General features: G+C 37.7%; 2 protein-coding genes across 8 annotated transcripts in view; one reads left to right on the plus strand and one right to left on the minus strand.

Moving 5' to 3' along the window:
• Window positions 1-19,086, plus strand: part of CENPL (centromere protein L) — a 104,937-nt gene that overhangs the window by 74,608 nt on the left and 11,243 nt on the right. For all 5 annotated transcript variants that reach the window (XM_089910968.1, XM_089910980.1, XM_089910970.1 and 2 more), the window contains one exon: window positions 1-19,086. This exon is cut by the window's left edge; it is cut by the window's right edge and continues 11,243 nt beyond it. The gene's annotated coding sequence lies outside the window, so the exon portion shown is untranslated.
• KLHL20 (kelch like family member 20) overlaps window positions 1-19,086 on the minus strand; it is a 78,490-nt gene that overhangs the window by 35,282 nt on the left and 24,122 nt on the right. For all 3 annotated transcript variants that reach the window (XM_022565225.2, XM_089910921.1, XM_022565227.3), the window contains 2 exons: window positions 2,634-2,792; window positions 1,789-1,883 (listed from right to left, as the gene is read on the minus strand). In XM_022565225.2, coding sequence (XP_022420933.1) covers window positions 1,789-1,883; window positions 2,634-2,792 — 254 coding nt within the window. The remainder of the gene's footprint in view (window positions 1-1,788; window positions 1,884-2,633; window positions 2,793-19,086) is intronic.

The following is a 19,086-nucleotide window of genomic DNA, read 5'->3' on the forward strand; positions in this document are numbered from 1 at the left end:
TCTACTGAGGATGAACACAGTTTTTTTTTTTTTTTTCTATTAAGGTACTTTATAAGAACCTAGTAATTACACTTGTTAAATATAATATCCTAACTCAAACTATTTATGTACTTATTTCACTTGAGTCCTTTGAGTGATTCAATGTGTGACTAGTGCAAATTCAATCTGTCACTCTGTTCTTTCTCAATTCTGAAAGTGTTTCCTAAATTACACTATATTTTCATTTCTCTATTTACTTTATATTACATCGAGTAATTTATTCCTGCTGGACCAGTCCCAGGCATGACCCAGTAATGTACTTCCAGTATATGGCTTTGCTAAGGCCTCATCTGAGTTTATTTATGCTAAAAACAAAAACAAACAAAACTCCCCCAAAATCCCAAGCTGATGGCCAAGAACTTTTTCTAGCTTCCTCAGCTAAAAACAAAGACTGTGATCTCCTAATTACTGGTTTTTAATTAAGTTGTTCGAGGGTTCCTAGAAAGAGTACTATAGAGCTAATACTTAGTGGCCAACACAAAATTAACAGTAACAATAATAAGGGCTTAATACATATTAACTCATTTAATCTCCACCACAGCCCTGTGGAATAGGTACTGTTATTATCCCTATTTTATAGATAAAGTAACTGTACCAGAAAGAGGTTTAAGTAACTTGAATAAGGTCACACAGCTAGTAAATAATAAGGTCAGGATATCAGGAACAGGCTTCTTTTAAAAGTGACTTTAGAAGTATCTTTAATTTCTGCATTGGAATCAGTACAATCCAATTTCTATTTTATGGGAGAGGGGCACCTTTGTATTGTTTCTTCAGATTTCAGCAGCCATAGTTCATGTGGTTTTCCTTCTGCTGTTATAAATATTTTGGGGGAATTGCCACTTGTCTTTAAGTTTAAAAGGTAAACACCTAAAACCCCCTCTAACATCTCCTATTAAAGGAACACACTTCAGATTATAGAAGAAATGCAAATGAATCTATATGTCCTATCTCTGTTCTAGAGATTCCTGATTCTAGAACAAGTTTCTTTAGTCACAAAAGGAGATCCAAAGGTTGGTATAGTTTAAAGAGAGTCCTGACTCACTCTTTCATTTTTATATATGGAACATGCTGGGAAACAATAGTTAAAAACACCATATGGTTTAAGATTTGAAACTGAACCTTAAAATCTGTCAAGTGGAAAAGTAGTTTATTAAATTTTGTATATAGTACAGAGATAGCCCAATAAAGTAGGTGTTCTGTTTGTTTGTCATGTAAAAGCATTTAGAGTTTCTTTCAGTCAAAAAAACATTATGAAACTGCTTCATCAAGCTCTAGTGGAAATCTTTCCATAGCTACTTTAGGGGTGTAGTAGACCTTTAACTCTGTCCACGATCTCAGAAAGCAAGGCTGATCCTATTCCCTAACTAGGCATATGTGATGGAATGAAAAAGTGCTCCTCATACACTTTTTTGATGGAGTCAAGAGCATTATTTATCTCAAGAAAAGGTATTAGCAGAGAACTGCCTCTTCAAACTCAAGCTTGCATTAAATCTTAGAAATCTACCTCTTTATTGCCACTTCTACACCAATAAATACCACACATAAAAAAACTAATGGAATGGAATACTGTAAGTTCAGTCATCTCTTTTTCCATCTCCTTTTGACCCTAGCCCAGAAGAAAAACCACTTAAATACTGCCTTGATTTCAGCACTAAAAAACACAATATTTAGGAAGCAATATAAATAAGGAAATTAGGAGAGGACAGGAATGTTTGGTTGTTGATTTTTCCCATCCAGGGTCATTCATACCTGCATTCTTCATCACTTTTGATGAGGGGATCAGAGCCTACAGTACCCACCAGAAACTTGGGACTAAGCAAAGGCAAACGAACATGCTGCAGCACCTATGAGATAATAAACACTATTAAAGGCACAAACTCCCATCTGCAAGATATTTAAGAGAATACATAACCCATGCTCCCTACTGTGTTTCCAACTATTTTGAGATCTAATTGGATTAATTAATTGATCTAACTAATAAACAATGAAGATGGAGGGAAGGCATAAATACTAAATTTATTCTAACAACCAATTCAGTAATTAGAATAATCAGAAAATTGAAAGCACACTAATATCACTTTAGAATGCTACTTCATGCTTTCAGAAGTATGTTGCTATAAGCTCTTCTATAATTAGCTCACATGGCTGTAATTAACAATCTAGAAGAATATCCCATTAAATTGCTAAGGACTATCATCATAATAACAAGAACATTAAATATTTCATTTAGGGACCACTTATGACCCATTTAATTCTTTACTCTTCAAACTGTGGTGGGATTTCCAAGCCATAGGGAAGGGAAGCATGATAATTGCTATCCTTGCTCTCTCTTGTTCATTTTGTATCATTTAAGTTCTGATTTGTGCTATGGCCCAAACCTAGAGTTGATGCAAAACAGAAGAAGGAGCAAAAAGTTCATAATGATAAACGCTTAAAATGCTTCTTAACACTTATCTCCTTGATTATTTGGAAAGAGATGGTCTTTTTTACAGTCTAATATGAAGGCTAGTGAAGATTGTTTCTTTTCTGCAAGTCAAATACATATTATTTCATCCAGTACAAAACAGCTACTTAAAGAAGCATTTCCATCATACCTGGGGTAACTGAGGACGTCTTTCTTGAATACTGTATTTAACCCAGGCCATCACTGCATTGAACACCTGTTCTTCACTGCGAACATTTAGTTCATCACTAGATATTATATCAATGAGTTGATTGGCTGGAAGCAACATGAACTCTTCACTTTCCATCACCTGTTTGAAGTTCAGTAAGAAAAAAAAAGAACTCTGATCAGATTTGATTGTTTTAATATTTTTCTTCAGGGTTGTAGGGCAAAACTCTATTCCACAATGGAGCTGAAGTTCAAAATAGTACCAGAGAACAAGAAAAGTTTAAAAAGAAAACAGAGATAGGTGGAGCACAGAGGATTTTTAGGACAATGAAACTATCCTGTATGATACTACAATGGTGGATACATATCATACTACAATGGTGGATACATATCATACTACAATGGTGGATACATATCATACTACAATGGTGGATACATATCATTATACATGCGTTAAAACTCATAGAATGTACACCAAGAGTGAACCCTAATGTAACCTAATGTATTAACTCATAGAATGTACACCAAGAGTGAACCCTAATGTAACCCTAACGTAACCCTAATGTATTATCACCCTTTGGGTGATAATAATATGTCAAGGTAGGTTCATTAGTTGTAACAAATGTACTTCTCTGGTGCAAGATGTTGATATTGGGAGAGGTTATGTGTGTGTGGAGACAGGATACATGGGAACTGTACTTTCTGCTCAATTTTGCTGGGAACCTAAAACTGCTCTAAAAACACAAAGTTTATTAATTTTTAAAAAGGGAACATAGAATACAGAGGGCACAATTAAAACTTAGGAAAAATAATAATTTGTGATTTAAGCAATTTAAGAAAAATGATACTTTTTTTCCAAAATGAAGTATGAAGATAAAAATTTATATTCAAAATAAACTAAACTAACTATACCAAATTAGAACTCCCAGAAATATAAGAGGCATATAAAAAAAAATCAGGAAAAGCTTTCAGAGGAAGGTTAGTTGCTGAAAGGGCAATGTCTGGGGCAGAAACACCCAAGGGGCCAGTTTGAAAAAAGAATGAGCATGTCAGCATTTCTACAAGCAAGAATGAACATAACGATGAGAGCATTAGACCCAGGAAAACCCCTCTGAGGACCAAACCGCTCTGATATGTTCATATTCTCGTATATATATATGAAACTACAAACACACTAATTATTTATCTGTACCCAAGGCTTTAGGGCATTGTCAGAATGCAGATGAAATGGCAACATTGCTGTGCAGTCCAGCCACTAATCCCAAAATCTTGTAAAGCTTGTCATCGGTATGTAGAGTAAAAGGGACAAGGTGCAATGCAGAGAAGGGAGATGGTCACTGCTATACTCCATGTGGTTTGTTCTCCCCTTCAGAAGAGTATGCTACATGTGATGTCTGTTAGTGTAGGAAGGATATGGTTTAAGAGCTCAAATTCCCACCATGCAACCTCTGATGCAGACGATGTATTCTCTCGGGACAGGGTTATTTTCATGCTCATCAAAAAGTCAGAATATTTAGCAGGAAACGAGATAAGCCATAACAATTTGAATATGTGATTAAGAATTCTCCCCCAAGTACATTAGAAAAAATGCAAATCTCAAAATAAAAGTTAAGGGCTATAAAGTCATCTGTACTTATAGTAGAAAACACTAATGAGTACTTTGAGTTTTATGGCACAAGTCTTCATATCATCTGAGTGAGAGACTTTCTGGGGTTCAGGAATGAAATAGGAAACCTTTAAATTTTAGGTGAGGTTGCTTAGCCAGGTCACTTAGTTAGAATGCCTGCATTGTACTCTCTGTGGCAGGGTTGTTGGATTTAGCAAATAAGAGTACAGGGCATATTTATACTAAAAACTATTTGTTGTTCATCTGAAACAAATTCAACTGGCCATCCTGTATTTTATCTGACAGCCTTATGTTGGGGGCTATAAAGTCAAGAGCCAGATTTGGGGCCTAGCTCCAAATGAAGTATGCTGGCCTTCACGGCATACAAAATTTTAGCCATAGTTGTATCTTTCTTTCCTCTTATTTTCTTTTTACTCTGATTTCTTTACTTAAGACAAGTGGTATTGTAAATCTTTGTGAAGTACGTTAACATTCTTTTAGGATCTTGTCAGAGTATAAATTTTTTCCCCAATTTAGTGATTATAAAACAAATATATAAATATCAAGGAACACCAAGATGGCAAGAAGACACAAACATCTGTGTGAGAAAATGTTTTTTGGCACTAAGAGCAAAGAGTAAACATAATATTTTTGATGAACAAAGTCTGATTAAAACGTCACTTCTCTTTTTTCCATCAACAAGAAAAAGATGTTAATGATCTACCATTAGGGCAAATCTAGCACTGAATTCTATCCTTGAACCAAACAACCAGGTTAAGAAAATAATGCTTTAAAATACCCGCTTTTAAAATAAGAGTTTGCAGAAGATCTAATTTTAAGTCCCACACTATTATGGTAATGTGCTTACTTTTAGTTTCTTCAGATAAATGTAGATAGAATCTGAAGAATGAATAAAGCTGAAAACAATAAGAATGAATAAGGAAAGTATTCTAGAGTTGTAACAGAAATGAATGGTGAATTCAGTGATGTTGAGTTGAAAGAAAAAATTTAAATTTATGAGCAAGCGTAACACTGTATGAATTAAGTTATGCCTAATAAAATAGAAGGAAATTAAATATAGATTTAAGTTCGAAAATAACTTAAATGAATCACAAGTTTTCAGCCCCAAATGGTAACTTTCTTTGCATCTACACAGAACCATTCTAGTCCATGATCAAGGGTAAGGTTTCCTCACTGGGATTTCAATATATCAGTTGACTTTGGAGGCAGGGTTAGAACTGCAGGGATTTCTTAATCTGGGGTCCAATGACTTTGGCAAATTATTTTGGAAATCCTAAATGATGGCAAATCTTTATTTTTTGGAGAATGGATTTGATATTTAAAAATAGTGGAATGAAGTTAAGAGTCAAATCTGTTAAAGAAGTGTGAAGGAGTTACTCTGAATGAGAAATTGTGACTATAAAATACTGACTCAATAATTAATTTTAATGAAGTATAAACTCCATTTAGTTATGGTGTATTCCTCTTTTTATATTTTGTTGGAATCAATTTAATAATATTGTATTAAGGACTTTCTCATCTAAATTCGTGAGAGATAATGATCTGTAGTTTTATTTTAGTGTCTGTGTTTCTGACATCAGGGTGATTTTGACCTTGTTTGGCAACCTCCACCACTTTTTTCTGAAAGATTTGGTATAGGATTAGTATTATTTCTTTCTTAAATGTTCGATAGAATTCACCTTCTGGGACTGGTGTCTTTTTTTGTGGGAAGGTTTTTAAATCATTGGTTTAAAATTTCTTTCACAGATATAGGGTTATTCTGGTTTTCTGTTTCTTAAGTTTTTGTAATTTGTGTTTTTCAAACAATTTGTCAATTTCATGTTGTTGAATTTATTGGCAAAACATTGCTCATGATATTCCCTTATTGTCCTTTTTAATGTCTGAGGGATTTGAAGTGATGTCCTCTCTTTTATTTCTGATACTGGTAATTTGTATCTTCTCTCCGTTTTTTCCTTATCAGTACAGCTAGAGGTTCATCAATATTTTTCAAAGTACCATTGATTTTTGCTTCATCCTTTATACTTTGTTCCTTCTACTTTGGGTTTAATTTGCTCTTCTTTTTTTCTAGTTTACAAAAGTAACCACTGGAACAAAAATACAAACCTTCCTATATACTAATAGATATTAAAATGAAAAGCAAAGAAGACACTATACAGAGAAATAGAGTAAAAACAACTAAATCAGATACTATTTACAAAAATATAATATAACAGAGTTGAGAACAAACATATCAGTCATAGCAATACATACAAGTGGGTTTTAACTGCCTATTTAAAGAAAAAGATTTTCAAACTGGCTCATAAAGCAAAACCCAATTCAAGAAAAATACCTAAAACATCATGATGCAAAAAGACTAAAAGTAAAGGGATGGGCAAAGATACATCAAGCAACTGAAAACAATAAGAAAACAGGAACAGAAAGCCAGATATCAAACAAAATAGAATTCAGAGAACAAAATAATTGAATCTGACAAAGGAGGACACTTTACAAAGCTAAAAGTTACAATTTATAAGTAAGATACAAAAGGATTATATAATCATCAAGCAACATAGTGACAACAAATATAACTACAGATAATGCAAGGGGTAATAGATAGAAACACATTAATAATAAGAGACTAACATATGTGGACAAAAAATAAGAATATAAAAGAGCTAAGAGGGGAGAGTAGCCAAGATGGCCAAGCAGAAAGACCCCGAGCTCACCTCCTCTCATGAGCACACCAAAATCTGCAGAAGAACCATCGATGAAGAAGACTGGAACCTACTAGAAAAGATCTTCTACAACTAAAGATATAAAGAAGGAACCACAACAAGACTGACAGGAGGGGCAGACTCGTGATATAATCAAACCCCATAGCCCAGGGAATTCCCTGGTGGTCCAGTGGTTAGGACTCTGCACTTTCACTGCCGAGGGCCCAGGTCCAATCCCTTGTTGGGGAACTAAGATCCCACAAGGCGTGCAGTGCAGAAAAAAAAAAGAAAAAAAAATCCCATAGCTCTAGGAGGGCAACCAACAAACTGGAGAATCATCATATTGCAGAGGTTCTCCCAAAGGAGTGAGAGTTCTGAGCTCCATGTCAGACTCCCTAGGCCAGGAGTAAGGCACTGGGAAGAAGAACCCCCAGAGCATTTGGTTTTGAAGGCCAGCGGGGCTTAATTGCAGGAGCCCCACAGGACTGGGGGAAATAGAGACTTCACTCTTAAAGCGTGCACACAAAAATTGCACGTGCACTGGGACCCAGGGAAAAAGCAGTAATTTGATAGGAGCCTCTGCCAGACGTACCTGCTGGTCTTGGAGAGTCTCCTAGAGAGGTGGGGGGGTGGTGACAGTGGCTCACCCTGGGGACATAGACACTGGTGGCAGACCTACTGGGGAACATTCAAATGTGTGAACAATGCTACTGGCAGTTGCTATCTTGGCTCATTAGCAACAAGACCTGGCCCCACCCAATAGCCTGTGGGTGCCAGTGCTGGGATGCCTTGGGCCAAACAACTAAGTGGGCAGGGACACAGCCCTATCCATCAGCTGCCTAAAGACTTCCTGAGCCCATGGCTCTCTCTAAACACGCCCCTAGACACAGCTCTGCCCACCAGAGGGCCAAGGCCCAGCTCCACCCACCACTGGGCAGGCACCAGCCCTTCCCACCAACAAGACTGCACTAGCTTCTAGACCAGCCTCACCCATCAGGAGGCAGACACCAGAGGCAAGAAAACTATGATCCTGTAGCCTGTAGATCGAGTACACCAACAGCAGGCCAGACCATACCCTGGAATCAGCTGGGACCTGGCCCTGCCCACTAGCAGGCCAATGCAAGGTTTGGGACACTGTGGACCCATACCCAACTGTGTCAGGAAATGCCCCCATATTCCCCAATAATCTGAAATGAGCTCGGGGATCCCTGGGCCCTACAGCAGACTCCAGGAGCCAGCTCTGTCTTCTGGTAGTCTGGCACTAGCCCCAGAATCTGGCTTTACCCACCACTGGGTGGGCAATGGCCCCAGGGTCTTTGGGACCCTGACTCCACCCACCAGTGAACCATAACCCTGGGGCCCCCTAGGTTCTGCAATCATCTGCCTTGGGACCATGCCCTACTAAACAGCAGCCAGCAGCATCAACACAAGGCAGAGCTTGGCAACCAACTGGACTAGGGGCCAACCAAGCCTAACAGTCCACACACATAGTCAGCCCTTCACAACAGAAGGACCCACACAGCCCTCTTACAGGGAACCCCTAGAGCATACAGCTTGGGTGACAAGAGGGGAGTGTACTGCTGGGATGCAAAGGACGTCTCCTAGAGTAGGGCACTTCTTCAAGGTTGAGAAATGTAACTAACACACCACATACATAAAAATAAAATACCAACTTAGACAAAATGAGGTGGCAGAAGAATATATTGCAGATGGAAGAACAAGATAAAACCCCAGAAGAACTAAGTGAAGTGGGGAAAAGCAATCTACCTGAGAAAGAGTTCAGAGTAATGATCATAAAGATCAAAGAACGCAGGAGAAGAATGGATGCACAGAATGAGAAGTCAGAAGTTTTTTTAAAAGACAACTTTACTTATGAGACTTCCCTGGTGCTCCAGTGGTTAAGATTGAAAATATAAAGAAAAATATAAAGAAGAACAAAACAGAGATGAAGAATACAATAAATGAAATGAAAAACACTCTAGAAGGAATCAGTAGCAGACTAAATGATACAAAGGAACGGATCAGTGAGCTGGAAGATAGAGTAGTGGAAATCACTGCTGTTGAACAGAAAAAAGAACAAAGAATGAAAAGAAATGAGGACAATTTAAGAGATCTCTGGAACAACATCAAGTGCAATAATATTTGCATTACAGAGGTCCCTGAAGAAGGAGAGAGAAAGAAAGGGCCTGAGAATATATTTGAAGACATGCTAGCTGAAAACTTCCCTAACCTGGGAAAGGAAACCATCACCCAAATTCAGTAAGCTCAGAGAGTCCCACACAGGATAAACCCAAAGAGGAACACACCAAGATACACTGTAATCAAAGTGACGAAAATTAAAGATAAAGAGAGAATATTAAAAGCAACAAGGGAAAAGCAACAAATAACATACGAGGGAACTCCCATAAGGCTATCAGCTGATTTTTCGGCAGAAACTCTGCTGGCCAGAAGGGAGTGGTACAATATATTTAAAGTGATGAAAAGGAAAAACCTACAACCAAGAATACTCCACCAGCAAGGCTTTCATTCAGATTTGATGGAGAAATCAAAAGCTTTAAAGACAAGCAAAATCTAAGAGTTCAGCACCACCAAATTAGCTTTATGACAAATGTTGACACATTATTGACCGGGGGATTTTTGCAGAAACTAACACCTGTGGCCAGTGATTTGCTATATAAGTGAATATTGAAACACCTGCATTTGAGTAAATATCAACTTTTTTTGCACTTAATGTATTTATTTGAAACTTTGTACATATCTTACTAAAGCATTCTAATATTTCATTAGAGTGTGATGGGCAATATAGCAGGAACCTCTGTGCAGGGGAAAAGAACATCTCTTACAAATATACTGTGTTTCACTGTGCTTTCCCCTGGAAGAGCAGACTTACACTTTCTGGCGGCATTTTTATTTATTTTTTAGTCCTGTTGGTATTATTATCTCTAGAATATGTTCTTTTATTTTACCTGATAGTTGACAAGGTGACAAATTTCTTTTAGAAATGCCACAAGAAGGACCAGGTGTGGGACTACCACTACATTCATCAGAATGCTCAGTTACCCATTCTCTAGCTACTGCTGACAAAAATTGCTTGTAAGTCATTTTATTCTGTGCATTAAGGCTACAATAAACTTTAAACACATTGAATAAACTGTAATTACTCAAATAGAAACCCACTTTCTTATACCGTTTTCGAGTTTTCCAGAGGATACTGAAGTTTGCCAGATATAGATCAGATCAATCAACTCCTTTCATATATTTATTATACTCTAGTATACAAGTGGGCTTAGTTATCTGATGGCCAGTCCTCCTGTCTTCCTTTCCTGTAGATGCTGTGGAGTCTTCATGAATAGCTGTCACCATGCGGACTAGCCTCTTGTCTTTCCATGTAAGAAGAATCACTTCTCCCTTCCATAAGAATGTCATTTCTCCCCTCTGTAGACTTTTTAAAATTTCTCCTTTAATTGGTTTGGTAGACCATGATTCTCTCTTATAGTCCCACAAACTCTGGTTTTATTTTTCAACAATATTTCAGATGTGGACACACTGTTGTAATAATTGTCTTGGTAAATATGGTGCCATGAACCAAGATAAAGTTGTATGACTGATAATTTTGTTTCTTGCAGTTTCTTTCCTTCACCTGTTTAAATTTCAAGTTTGCATGTATACCCAGTTTCACTTTAGCTAACCATCCTGAGCAAAACTCCATATTTTGTAAGTTTTCTGGAATTATACGTTTTGAATCTGAGTCGTCCTCTCCACTTTATCATTGCCTCATCAAGTGATAGCTCTTGTTTGGGTATAAAGATCGACTGAAATTTTGGTAGAAAATAATCCAAGAGAGGCTTAACTTTTGAAATTCTGTCTGCAGGAAGTGGAGTTTCTGATTTATCATTAAAGTGAAAAAATGTCATCATTTGTTCGAACCTTCTTCTCATGATAATCTTTGGAAAGATATGTACTTCACGTAAGGGATCAGTCGATCAATATTCTTTCCAGTGTGACTTTCTTATTTGTCCCATCAAAATTAATAATCCAAGAATCTTCTTCATGTCACTATTGATTACATCAGTCCATTTTAAAGCCTTCTCATACTTTTTATATGATTTTTCATTCTGTTGGTGATACAAGTTTGAGAAGTGACCAACTCGAAAAAGTCGTTACCAAAAATTAGTTCTGTTATTTCACTAACACTTTGCGGGATATTACATTCAACAGTTACACCTGACACACCTGTAAAGTCTTCTAATTTTCATGAAATGTTGTCTTCAATACACTCGTCTGTAGAAGCAAAGGAGCATTTTCCAGAACCATGAGTTTCATTTTCACTTTCTGTATCAGAATCAATCACTAAGGTTTCTTTTTGTCTTTTTGTTGGTCTAATATTCACATCGTCTGAATCAGAACTATATTCTGAGGAACTATCATCTTCTAACACACTAGGATATATGTCATTTGGACAGTCGGAGAAAGTATCTGCATAAAATTCACTGAAAAATTCTTCTTCATTCAAATTTTGTGATGAGTCATTTAAAAAATTTTTATGGTAATGAACTTGCGTTTATAACATACACAAGGTTGGAACAAAAACCTAACAAAGCAAAATGTGAATAAAAACAATCATAAGTTGTAAAATGAACCCTTGATCAATTTTAAGCTCTAACAACTTCACATGGTGATGTTAATTATATCACTCTCTAAAAACATATTGATACGCCTCTGGTCAATAATGTTCAGGTAATGAAAGATGCATTAATAGGTCTCCAGTCAATAAATTGTTAAAGGAACTTCATTAGGTGAAAAAGAAAAGGCCACAAATAGAAACAAGAAAATTATGAAATGAAAAAGCTCACCGGTAAAGGCAAACATACAGTAAAGGTAGGAAATCACCCACACACAAAGCAAGTAGGGAGGTTAAAAGACAAAAGTAGGGACTTCCCTGATGGCTCAATGGTTAAGAATCCACCTGCCAACGCAGCGGACACAGGTTCAACCCCCGCTCTGGGAAGATCCCACGTGCCATGGATCAACTAAGCCTGTGTACCACAACTACTGAGCCTGCACTCTAAAGCCCATGAACCGATGTGCCACAACTATTGAAGCCCACGCACCCTAGAGCCCGTGCACTCCAACAAGAGAAGCCACCACAACAAGAAGCCTGCACACCTCAACAAAGAGTAGTCCCTGCTGGCTGCAACTAGAGAAAGCCTGCACGCAGCAACAAAGACCCAATGCAGCCAAAAATAAATAAATAAATTTATTTTTAAAAAAAGACCAAAGCAGTAAAATCATCTGTATCCACAATATGCAGTTAAGGGATACACAAAACAATTAGATGTAAAATATGACATCAAAAATAGTAACTATGAGGGGAGGATAGTACAAATTCAGGGTATTTAGAATACATCTGAAATTAAGAGATCAGCAAGTTAAAACAACCGTGTTTATATATAGACTGCTATACAAAAACCTCATGGTAACTGCAAACCAAAACTCTATAATAGATATACACACAAAAAAGAAAAAGGAATCCACAACAGAAGAGAACAAAAGAATAAGAAAGGGGAAAAAAAGACCTACAAAAACAAATCCAAAACAATTAACAAAATGGCAATCGCAACATACACACCGATAATAATCTTAAGTGTAAATGGGCTAAAGGCTCAACCAAAAGACATAGACTGGCTGAATGGATACAAAAACAAGACCTGCATATGTGCTGCCTACAAGAGACTCACTTCAGATCTAGAGACACATACAGAATCAAAGTGAGGGGATGGAAAAATATATTCCATGCAACTGGAAATAAAAGAAAGATGGAGTAGCAATACTTATATCAGACAAAACAGACTTTAAAATAAAGACTGTTACAAGAGACAAAGACAGACACTATATAATGATCAAAGGATCAATCCAAGAAGATATAACAATTGTAAATATATATACACCCAAATATATATGTCAAATATTAACAGACATAAAAGGAGAAATCAACAGTAATACAATAATAGTAGGGGACTTTAACACCCCACTTAAAACAATGGGCAGATGATCCAGATAGAAAATCAACAAAGAAACATAGGCCTTAAATAACACATTAGACCAAATGGATTTCACTGATATATACAGAGCATTCTATCTGAAAGCAGCAAAAAACACATTCTTTTCAAGTGCACATGGAACATTCTCCAGGGTAGATCACATGCTAGGCCACAAAACAAGCTTCAGTAAATTTAAGAAAAGTGAAATCATGTCATGCATCTTTTGTGACCACAACACTATGAGACTAGAAATCAATTACAAGAAAAAAAACTGCAAAAAACACAAACACATGGAGGCTAAACAATATGCTACTAAATAACCAATGGATCACTGAAGAAATAAATCATAGAGGAAATTAAAATATACCTAGAGAGAAATGAAAACAGAAAGATCCAAAACCTATGGGACACAGCATAAACAGTTCTAAGAGAGAAATTTACAGCGATACAAGCTTACCTCAGGAAACAAGAAAAATCTCAAAAAACAACCTAACCTCACACCTAAAGGAACTAGAGAAAGAAGAACAAACAAAACCCAAAGTTAGTGTAAGGAAAGAAATCATAAATCAGAGCACAAATAAATGAATTAGAGAGTTAAAAAAAAAAAAAGAAAATAACAATGAAACTAAAATCTGGTTCTTTGAAAAGATAAACAAAACTGATAAACCTTTAGCCAGACTCATCAAGAAAAAAAGGGAGGGGAGATCAACATGGTGGAATAGAAGGACATGCAGCTCATCTCTTCCCACAAATTAATCAAAATACATTACATGTGAACAGTTATTACAGAATACCTACTGAACACTAGCAGAAGATCTCATACAACCAAAGCTGCAAGAAAAGATCAACATGTAACCAGGCAGGAGGAAAGGAAAATAAATAAAGGGAATTGAGATGGGACCTGTGCCCCTGGGAGGGAGCTGTGAAAGGGGAAAGGTTCGCTCACCCTGGAACCTCCTTTACCTACTGGGAGATCAGCTGGGACAGAAAGGAAGCTTCAGAGGCTCAGAGGAGAGTGCAGTGGCTGGCTTGTGGCAGGTAGGCTAGAGAGAGACCAGCACAGAGAGTCCTGGACACCGTGGTGTACTTCTCAGCCCAAGACACACTCCTGCTGGTGTGTACAGTGGCTGCGTGCTGCAACTTGGGCTTCAACAGAAAGATCTGAGAAAAGGACTTGGTTTGGCTGTGTGGAGACAGCCTGAAGGTCATGTAGTGTGGTGTGGGCCACAACTTGGGGTGTGGGCAGGACAGAGCCCGGGTCTGTCACAGGAGCTCCATTATCAACTTGCACACAAAGGGAGGGGCATGGCCTCATCATAGCATCCTCATTCTCAGTGTGCTCATGACGGACACAACTCTGCTGCTATAAGCAAGCATTGGTGGGTTGCCCACACACAGGCGGGGCTCAAATCTGATCCAGTTGCCGGCAGGGGCGTGACTCTGGTGAATTTATGCAGCTGACAGTTTTGTGAGCGAAGTGCCTGTGGGACATGCAAGTGGATTACTGTTGCTCCCTCGTCTGGGGCAGGTCAGGCATTAGAAGCAGTGGACTTTGTGGGTGTGCACATGCGGAGGCAGGGCTGGGATATGGGCTGATTCCCAGCACTCCCAGACGGGTCAAGGTGTGCAACTACGGCAGGTCTGGGTGTTGCAGTTTCAGTGGATTTGCACTGGCGGCTTTGTGAACACAGTGCCTGAGGGACTTGATTGCCCATGTTCCCACAACTAAGGTGGGGCTGAGGGCAGTGCCAACAACACTGTACTTTGTGAATGTGCACAAGGGGTGACAGGCAATGTCAAAGAGTAAATGTCTTGGTGAACAGCTCCTGCAGAGGAATACTCATTAGCTCCTTTCCCAGTGACAGTGCTCCAGTCCAGCTTATCTCACACCACAGCTTAGAACCGATTCTAGGGGCTTCTATTCCAACAATTGGGGAGCCGACCCTGCCGCCAACAGGGATGTGACATCCAGTGCAGGCTCTGGTCACCACAACACCAATCACACCCCCAATCAAGGGCATAACAACCAGCACTCCCTGAGGAAAGACATGGTAGGCATCCATATCAAAAACAGCCCTTACATCAAAAATATTAGATTCATGCAGGCTACACAGGGATGTTCCCTGTGTACAAAAACAGCTTTTCAAGACCACAGTAGATAACTGTTTCTCCTAAATTCATAGAGAAATATAAGTAAAATGAAGAGGTAGGAACTACTCCCAATTAAAAGAACAAGAGAAAATGCCCAAAAGAACAATGAAACAGATCTCTCCAGTCTACTAGACTCTGAGTTCAAAAAGGAGGTAATAAAAATGCAGAAGGAATTAAGAAAGGCTATTGATAGAAATGAAGATCACTGTAACAAGAAACTTTGAAGAGGAGCCAATCAAAATTAGACAACTTAAATGCTGAGATGAAAATTGAGCTAAAGGCAATAAGAAATAGCAAACTAAATAATACAGAAGAAAGAATGAATGATCTGGAAGACAGAATAATGGAAATCACCGAATAAGAATAACAGACAGAAAGACAAATGAAAAAAAATGAAAACAACATACGAGACCTATGGGATAATACAAAGTATGCCAACTAGGCATAACAGGGATCCCAGAAGGAGAAGAAAGAGAAAAGGGGATAAAAAAATCTCTCTGGAGAAATTATGGCTGAAAGCTTCCCAAACCTAAAGAAAGAAATAAATATCCAGGTACAGGAAGCACAGAGGGTCCCAAACAAGAGGAACCCAAATAGACCTACACCAAGACATATTATAACTAAAATGGCAAAAGTTGCAGATGTAGAAAAACAAAAAGTCAGTTACAAGGGAATCCCCATAAGGCTATCAGCTGAATTCTCTACAGAAATGCTGCATGGTGGAAGGGAGCAGCAAGATATATTCTAAGTCATGAAAGGGAAAAACGTTCAACCTAGGAAAATCTACCCAGAAAGATTATCATTTAGAATAGAAGGAGAGATAAAGAATTTCTCAGACAAGCAAAAACTAAAAGGATACAGCAATACTAAACCTTTCCTGAAAGACATATTGAAAGGTCTTCTCCAAATAGAAAAGAAAAAAGAATCTATAGGAAAGAAAAAATCACAATAGGAAAAGCAAATATATAAAAGGATTGTAGATCACTTACCAGTACAGAGGTTTTTTTTAAAAAATCAAAATATTTTGTGAAAGCAATTACAATTACAATAAACAGCAAAAGGATAAACATGAAGATGTAAAATAGGACATCAAAATGATAAAATGTAGGGGAGGGAAGTAAGAAAATGTAGATTTTTTTTTAGACTGTGTTTGAGATTATGTGATTATCAGTCTAAAGCAAGTAGATCTAGTAATGGGTTAGCATACTTGAAAAGCAGGGTAACCACAAATCAAAAACATACAGTAGATTCCAAAAAAGGAAAAAGAAGAGAACTCAAGCATAATAGAAAAGAAAACCATCACACATAAAAGGAAAAGAAAAAGAAAGGAATAGAGAAGAAATACAAAATCAACTGGAAAATAAGCTTTAAAAGGGCAATAAATACATATATATCAGTAATTACCCCAAATGTCATGGACTAAATGCTCCAATCAAAAGACAAAGAGTGGCAGATTGGATAATAACATGAGAGCCTACAATATGCTGCCTATAAGAGACTCACTTTAGGGTGAAGGACACACACATGGAAAAAGATACTTCAGGCAAATGGAAATGACAAGAAAGCAGGGGTAGCAATACTCATATCAGACAAAATAGACTTTAAAACAAAGGCCATAAAGAAAGATAAAGAAGAACATCATATAATGATAAAAGGATCAATACAAGAAGAAGACGTTATACTCGTTAATATACATGTCCCCAATATATGAGCACCTAAATACATAAAACAAATACTAACAGACATAAAGGGAGAAAATGATGGGAATACAAAAGTAGGAGACTTTAACATCTCACTGACATCAATGGACAGATCTTCCAAACAGAAAATCAATAAGGCAGTGGAGACCCTACATGACACAATAGAACAGTTAGATTTAATTAATATCTTCAAGACATTACATCCAAAAAAACCCAGAATACACATTGTTTTCAAGCACACATGGGACATTCTCTAGGAAAGACCACATACTAGGAAACAAAACAACTCTTTTTTTTTTTTTTTTTTGGTACGGAGGTCTCTCACTGTTGTGGCCTCACCCGTTGTGGAGCACAGGCTCCGGACGCAGAGGCTCAGCGGCCATGGCTCACGGGCCCAGGCGCTCCGCGGCATGTGGGATCTTCCCGGACCGGGGCACGAACCTGTGTTCCCTCTATTGGCAGGCGGACTCTCAACCACTGCGCCACCAGGGAAGCCCCAGAACAACTCTTAACACATTTAAGAGTATAGAAATTATTTCAAGGCTCTTTTCTGACCACACAGTATGAAGCTAGAAATCAACCACAGAATGAGAAATGAAAAAAAAAAGATTATATGGAGACGAAAATACATGCTACTAAAAAACCAATGAGTCAACAATGAAACAAAAAAGGAAATTAAAAAATATCTTGACACAAATGACAATGAAAACACAACCATACAAAATCTATGGAGGCAGCAAAAGCAGTCCTAAGAGGGAAGTTCATAGCAATACAGGCCTTCCTCAAAAATAAGAAAAATCTCAAATAAAAAACCTAACCTACCACCTAAAAGAATTAGAAAAGAAGAACAAGCAAAACCTAAAGTCAGCTGAAGGAGGGAAACAATAAAGACCAGAGAGGAAATAAATAAAAGAGAGATTAAAAAAAACCAGCAGAAAAAACAAATAAAACTAAGAGCTGGTTTTTTGAAAGGATAAACAAAATCAATAAACCTCTGGCCAGGCTCACCAAGAAGAAAAGAGAGAGGTCCTAAATGAACAAAATACGAAATGAAAGGGAAAAATAACAACTGACGTTGCAAAAATACAAAAAATCATAAGAAAAAATATGAACAATTATATGCCAACAAGTTGGACAACCTAGAGGAAATGGACAAGTTTCTAGAAACGTACAGCCCATCAAAACTGAATCAAAAGGAAATAGATGTGGCTTCCCTGGTAGTGCAGTGGTTAAGAATCAGCCTGCCAATGCAGGGGACATGGGTTCGAGCCCTGGTCTGGAAAGATCCCACATGCCACGGAGCAACTAAGCCCGTGCACCACAACTACTGAGCCTGCGAGCCACAACTACTGAGCCCATGTGCCACAACTACTGAAGCCCGCGCGCCTAGAGCTCGTGCTCTGCAACAAGAGAAGCCACTGCGATGAGAAGCCCGTGTGCAGCAACAAAGACCCAATGCAGCCAAAAAGAAATTAATTAATTTTAAAAAAAGAAGAAATAGATGACTTGAACAGACCAATCACTGGAATTTAAATAGAATCTGTAACTTAAAAACAAAACAAAAGGGAAAAAAAAAGCCCCAAACCAAAAATTCCCTGCAGACAAAAGTCCAGGACTGGATGGCTTCTCTGGGGAATTCTACCAAACATAAAAAGAACTTATAACAATCCTTCTTAAACTCTTCCAGAAGATTAAGGGGGACAGAACACTCCCAAAGTCATTCTATGAAACTGTCATCACCTTGATACCAAAACTAGACAAAGACACTACCAAAAAAGAAAATTACAGGCCAATATCTTTGACGAATATAGATGCCAAAATCTTCAACAAAACATTAGCAAACCAAATCCAGCAACACATAAAAAGGGTCATATATCATGATGAAGTTAGATTCATCCCAGGGTCATAAGAGTGGTTCAGCAAATCAATCAATGTGATACACCAGATCAACAAAAGATGAAAACCACATGATCATCTCAGTAGATGCAGAAAAACTATTTGACAAAATTCAACGCCCATTCTTGATAAAAACTCTCACCAAAGTGAGTGCAGAGGGAACATATCTCAGCATAATAAAAGCTATTTATGAAAAACTCACAGCCAACGTAATTCTCAACACTGAAAAGCTGAAAGCCTTCCTGCTAAAATCTGGAACAAGATAAGGATGCCCACTCTTGCCACTTTTATTCAACATAGTATTGGAAGTCCTAGCCACAGCAACGAG

Source organism: Delphinapterus leucas, chromosome 1 (genome assembly GCF_059928025.1).
Source record: "Delphinapterus leucas isolate spDelLeu-1000000601 "Yukka" chromosome 1, BTC_Dleu_Yukka2, whole genome shotgun sequence".
Classification (NCBI taxonomy): Eukaryota; Metazoa; Chordata; class Mammalia; order Artiodactyla; family Monodontidae; genus Delphinapterus; species Delphinapterus leucas.